Genomic DNA, 5,000 nt, shown 5'->3' on the forward strand with positions numbered 1-5,000 from the left:
TTCTTTCGGTTTTGTTTACCATCAGGTTTCTCAGATTTTTCGTAAACCCTGTTTGCATCTTCTTTGCTTGGGTCACTCACACTGAGATGAGACATTTGGTGATCCACACTTTCACACTGTTCTGCGATTTCTCGCGTGCGAGCGAGTGTAAGCTCTTCTCTTTCCTCAAGCAATTTACGCCTTACATAATCTGACCTACATTTACACAGGACCGCATCTCTCATCTGGTTGTCAAAGTCTACACCAAAATTGCAATCCTTTCTTTCTTTTCTTAATCGAGTGACAAACTGCAAAACAGTCTCACCTTCCTTCCTTCCGAAATTTCTGGCGGGCGAAGGCTGCATTGACTTTGGGAAGAAAATATCCATTCAATGCTGTTATAGCTGCGGCGTAATCGGTTGCTTCGCCGGTATCTGCAGGAGTAGAGAAAATTTCTTGTACATCCGGTGGGCCTGCGAAATGGAGTAGCATCGCTCGTCTTCGTTGCCTTGTGGCTGCATTTGTAGCCTCAGTGATAATAAGACCTTTGCCATCCGCAAATAACTCAAAAGACGTCAACCAACGTGTCCAGCGTGGTCCCAATGTGGCGGGATCCGAGTGACAGTCGAAATTAGGAATCGCATTTAAAGCGCCATTTTTGCTCAAAGACATCTTGTGCTGTACTTATTCTCGTCGCAAATGGCGTGTCCTCTTAGTACATAAATTAGAGGAGTTTTAACTAGTTGGAGAAGTGAAACTAGTTCCGAAGAAACAGACAACAAGTCAACCATGCGCTCTCTTTATTCTTCTCTCTCAATACTGCTCCTTTTCTACCTCATGATATACATGCACGAAATGTGACATACACGACAGTGCTGTCCTCCGACATCAAACATATAGCTGCATCCAGATGCGCCTTCGTATGCTTTCTGCCCAATATCGTGAGCTGTGCCCTTTCGCAATTCAGTCCTCAATACTGCAAGTAAGAGTGATTAGCACTGTCAATTATAATTAATATTATAACCTCTGAGTTCGGTATAATACGCATAACTCAGCGCTAGAATACAGTTATTTTAGGACGTATTTAGGGGATATTTCTGGGAAATGTTCTTCAATTTTCAGTAAGATACGTTAGGTAGATAAGAAGAAGAGAAAGCTCAAGAACGTGTGCGCAAATGATAATGAACTAAGTCGAGAAAACTATGTGAACTTATGCCCTAATTTTGCTTAACTTAACTTAAATTTGCTATCATTGTTATCTTTCAAGTTATTTTTTTTCTCAAATTTGAATTTTCAAGTGTTAAACTTGAGTCTAGAAGTTAAACAGATTTCAGCCGTGCTTTAAAACAATGCGTTTCAAGTTATTTCCATTTTGGCTGTCCAAAACAGTGTCACTCACTCGAGAGCAAAGGGAAAACAGTTATCTCCTCTGCGAAAATGACTTCTAGAAAGTTTTCAAGGAAACTTGATTTTTTGAAATTCACAGTTTGTTAGGCTACATTAAAATAACCGGCCTCCTCCTAGACAAGGGCAACTAAGAAAATTGTGCTTACACCGTCAGAAGCAATGACAATATTGGTGACACATTTTTTTGGTTTTCTTATAAAAGGTACAGGTTTCCTGGAATAAGGAATGGCGATACTAAAGGAATTTTAGTGATACTTTAACAAATTATTGCCTCTTCCATTTTGAATTTCAGGGGTGTAGAGAAAGATGACTCTGACTTGATAGACATCTCAAAAGAAGATTCTTCAATGCAATATTATCTGCGCCATATTTTCCATCGGGCTGGATTTGCCAAGCAGTATGATACTAGTGGCCTCAGGCTTCTCCCATGTCCTCGTGGTACTTTTGTTAACATTGCTGACATTGCTGACACCAGTCCTCTCCCTAGGTGCACAGACTGCCCCGCTGGTAAGCTTAGAAGTAACACACATTAAATTAGCTTATTAATGAATCAAGTAATTTCTTGGTGGTTAGCGTGTTAAATAACGTTGCAGAAATCGCACACTAAGAAACAACTTGAAAGTGCGAGAGTTGTGGCTTAAATGTATGAATTTAATATTAAATTTTATCAAAGTTCCCAGACAAGAAGTTACCAATGAGTGAGTCTAAAAGACTCAGTCATGGCATTTGAAACTCGCTTGATTAATGGTTCACTATTAGATTTCCCATACGACGAATTATTATTATTGTCATTATTATTCTCATTCTCGTCCTCTTCCTCATCGCCATCAATTGCTCCACACTCTCATGTTGGGCTTCCCAATTCGTTGTTACGGGTTTTGTAGCACCATATGTAATGTCTGGCAAGTAGAAAACAGAAATTCATTTGAGTAGCAAACTTTGATGTGTCCGGTTTTAGGTCCAAAAAACTGCGATATTTTCAAATAGTCTCGAGGTATAAATTCACAATCATTGAGTTTATCGGTCAGAACCTTCCAAAACCTATTAACTTTTGGGCAATACCAAAAAAGGTGACAAAGATTTTCAGGAGCGTTGCTGCAAAGGAACATTGTGGGTCCTTTTTGATACCACTTTTTGTTATAAACAAGTTAGTAGGATGAAGTCTCTGCAGAAATCGGTATTGAAAGTTAATGATAGTCGTACCAATCATCTTTATCCACTTGTCCAAATCATAACTGACTTCATCAGAGGCACCTATTATTATTATTATTATTATTATTATTATTATTATTATTATTATTATTATTATTATTATCTTTGTGAACTGTATGATCTTTTTTCCTGTTTGCTTCCTAAGGGAGCGGGTCATAGCTCATGACCAAAGGTCCCTTAGAGTTTTCTTCTTAGAGCTCCAACACCATTCTCAAAATCCTCGCCGTTCCCAGTAACGTAGTTTTCTGTAGTAATAAAATAGTAATTTTGACACTCAACTTTCCCAGCCACTTGTCCAAGTTACACTTCCCAATGATCCTACAACAATTGGTACCACCAGCACAGTTCTCATGTTCCACATTTTTGCAATTTCTCTTTTAAGGTCCTGAAACTTTTCAACTATCTCATTCTCCTTTTCACCAATTCTTTTATCCACTGGTATGGCAATATCAATAATAATGCACTTTATCTCCTGTTTATTTACAACTACAATGTCCTGTCTTCTGGCTTCAATGACATGATCACACTGTATGTTCACGTCCCACAGTAGTTTAACCTCATCGTTTTCACTTACACTGTCCGGTGCGTGTTCGTACCACTTATCCCTATTTTCCAGATGATATTTCTCACACAACTTCCATTGAACTACTTTAGCAACGTTGTCATGTCTCTGTTTGTTCCTTTGGGCCAGCTTTTTACACTCACAGACAATATGGTTTACGCTCTCACCTTTCTCGCCACATAACCTACATAATGGGGATTCCACCCCATATGTCAATATGGTATTTTACATAGTTAGTCCTAAGGGCTTGTTCTTGGCCTGCACAAATAAGTGCTTCTGTTTGGATCTTCAAGTCTGCTTTTCGCAACCAGCTCCACGATTCTTCTACATACGTCGTTTCAGGTATTTCTCTTACCAATTGACCATGCAGCCTTTTTCCTTCTAACTGTTGAGTTTCTCATTGTTCCAAGATGTCTTGAATTCATCTTTGCTCACTGTCTCCTCACTCCTGATTACACTAGTAGCCCTTACCCCTTGCAACAGGACTTCCAGAGGATTCTTCACATACCATCCTCTTTGTTTTCCTCACTTCTCATTCATCCCTCACAGCTTATCAGTCCCCGGCCTCCATTCACCCTGGACACATACAACCTATCAATATCGCTCTTTGGATGAAAAGCACAGCACCATTCATTGTCAATACCTTTCTAGTCATTCTATCCAATGTTTTAACCTCTTCCTTTGTCCATCTTAAAATACCTGCTCCGCACATCAGTACAGAGACTTCCCAGGGGATAATGGTGCTAATTTTGTTCTTTCCATTCAATTTTGATTTCAACACGAGCTTCAACCTTCCCAAATCGTTTTTTTCATTTCCTTTTTCCTCATCATATCCACCTCAAGAATCCCTAAATATTTATAACCTTCCTCAATTTCTCTCATTATTTGCCCATCAAAAAGGGTAATACCATCAAATCTCACCTTCTTTCCCCTTTTCATTAACAACACACCACACTTCAACCCAAATTCCATTCCAATGTCCTCACTAAACAAGTGCACAATTTGTACTAATGAATCTATTTGGTCCTCATTTTTCCCAAACAGTTTCAAGTCATCCATGAAAAGAAGATGGTTCACCTTAACTGACTTCCTTGGCAAAATCATAACCTGCTCTTGATTTTCTCAAAATCAATGTTAATGGCATCATGCTTAAGAGCAAATTCCCACAAGAATCAAACAAAATCAAATTTCTTTGGCAAGGCTTGAAAACTCAATTTCGCTCTCCTTTTGCATATAGCTAGCCCCTAGCAAGAATACAAGCTGCCCAAATCTTTCCGACAAAAACAACATTTTCGATTGAACCTCCACACTCAGTTTAGCGAGTCCCAACTGCGTTGAAAATTGACCATTTCCATTCGATTCGCAGGTCGTAACTATCGAACGCAGAAAAATTGTAATACAACGAACTTATTGCATAACTTTTCCTTGTCTAAACCTACAATTTCAAGAATATTGGATTAATCTAATTATTTTGCGGTAAACAAAACCAAAGTGTTCTCCAATGTTAACTTCGTCGGTCGGTGGGAAGAACTGTTATTTTGACCATGTGACGTATCATCGAATTACATGAGATTAAGGATTTTAATTAAGGAAGGGTAGGTCTTTCAAAATATGTAAAATTTAGTTTGGGCAAATTATTGGCAGTCGTCAAAAAAATGATTCAAAATTGCTTACACTAGACACAAAATCACACAACGGTGTCGAGTGCGTGACCCACAGGCAGACCAAGCTCGGTATACTATTTATAGAATTTGTATGGGAAAATTAACTTTGAGCTTATAAATGCTCAAATAAACTTTAAATGTAGAAATAAACTTGTCGTTAGTTGTCATTTCCGCTT

At 38.5% G+C, this 5,000-nt stretch overlaps 1 protein-coding gene across 1 annotated transcript in view; it reads left to right on the top strand.

The window, feature by feature from the left end:
- Positions 1-5,000, top strand: part of LOC137989803 (uncharacterized) — an 88,629-nt gene that overhangs the window by 42,610 nt on the left and 41,019 nt on the right. The window contains exon 8 of the mRNA XM_068835452.1: positions 1,679-1,893. Within this exon, the coding sequence (XP_068691553.1) occupies positions 1,679-1,893 (215 nt within the window). The remainder of the gene's footprint in view (positions 1-1,678; positions 1,894-5,000) is intronic.

This window comes from Montipora foliosa, unplaced genomic scaffold (assembly GCF_036669935.1).
Source record: "Montipora foliosa isolate CH-2021 unplaced genomic scaffold, ASM3666993v2 scaffold_474, whole genome shotgun sequence".
Lineage (NCBI taxonomy): Eukaryota > Metazoa > Cnidaria > Anthozoa > Scleractinia > Acroporidae > Montipora > Montipora foliosa.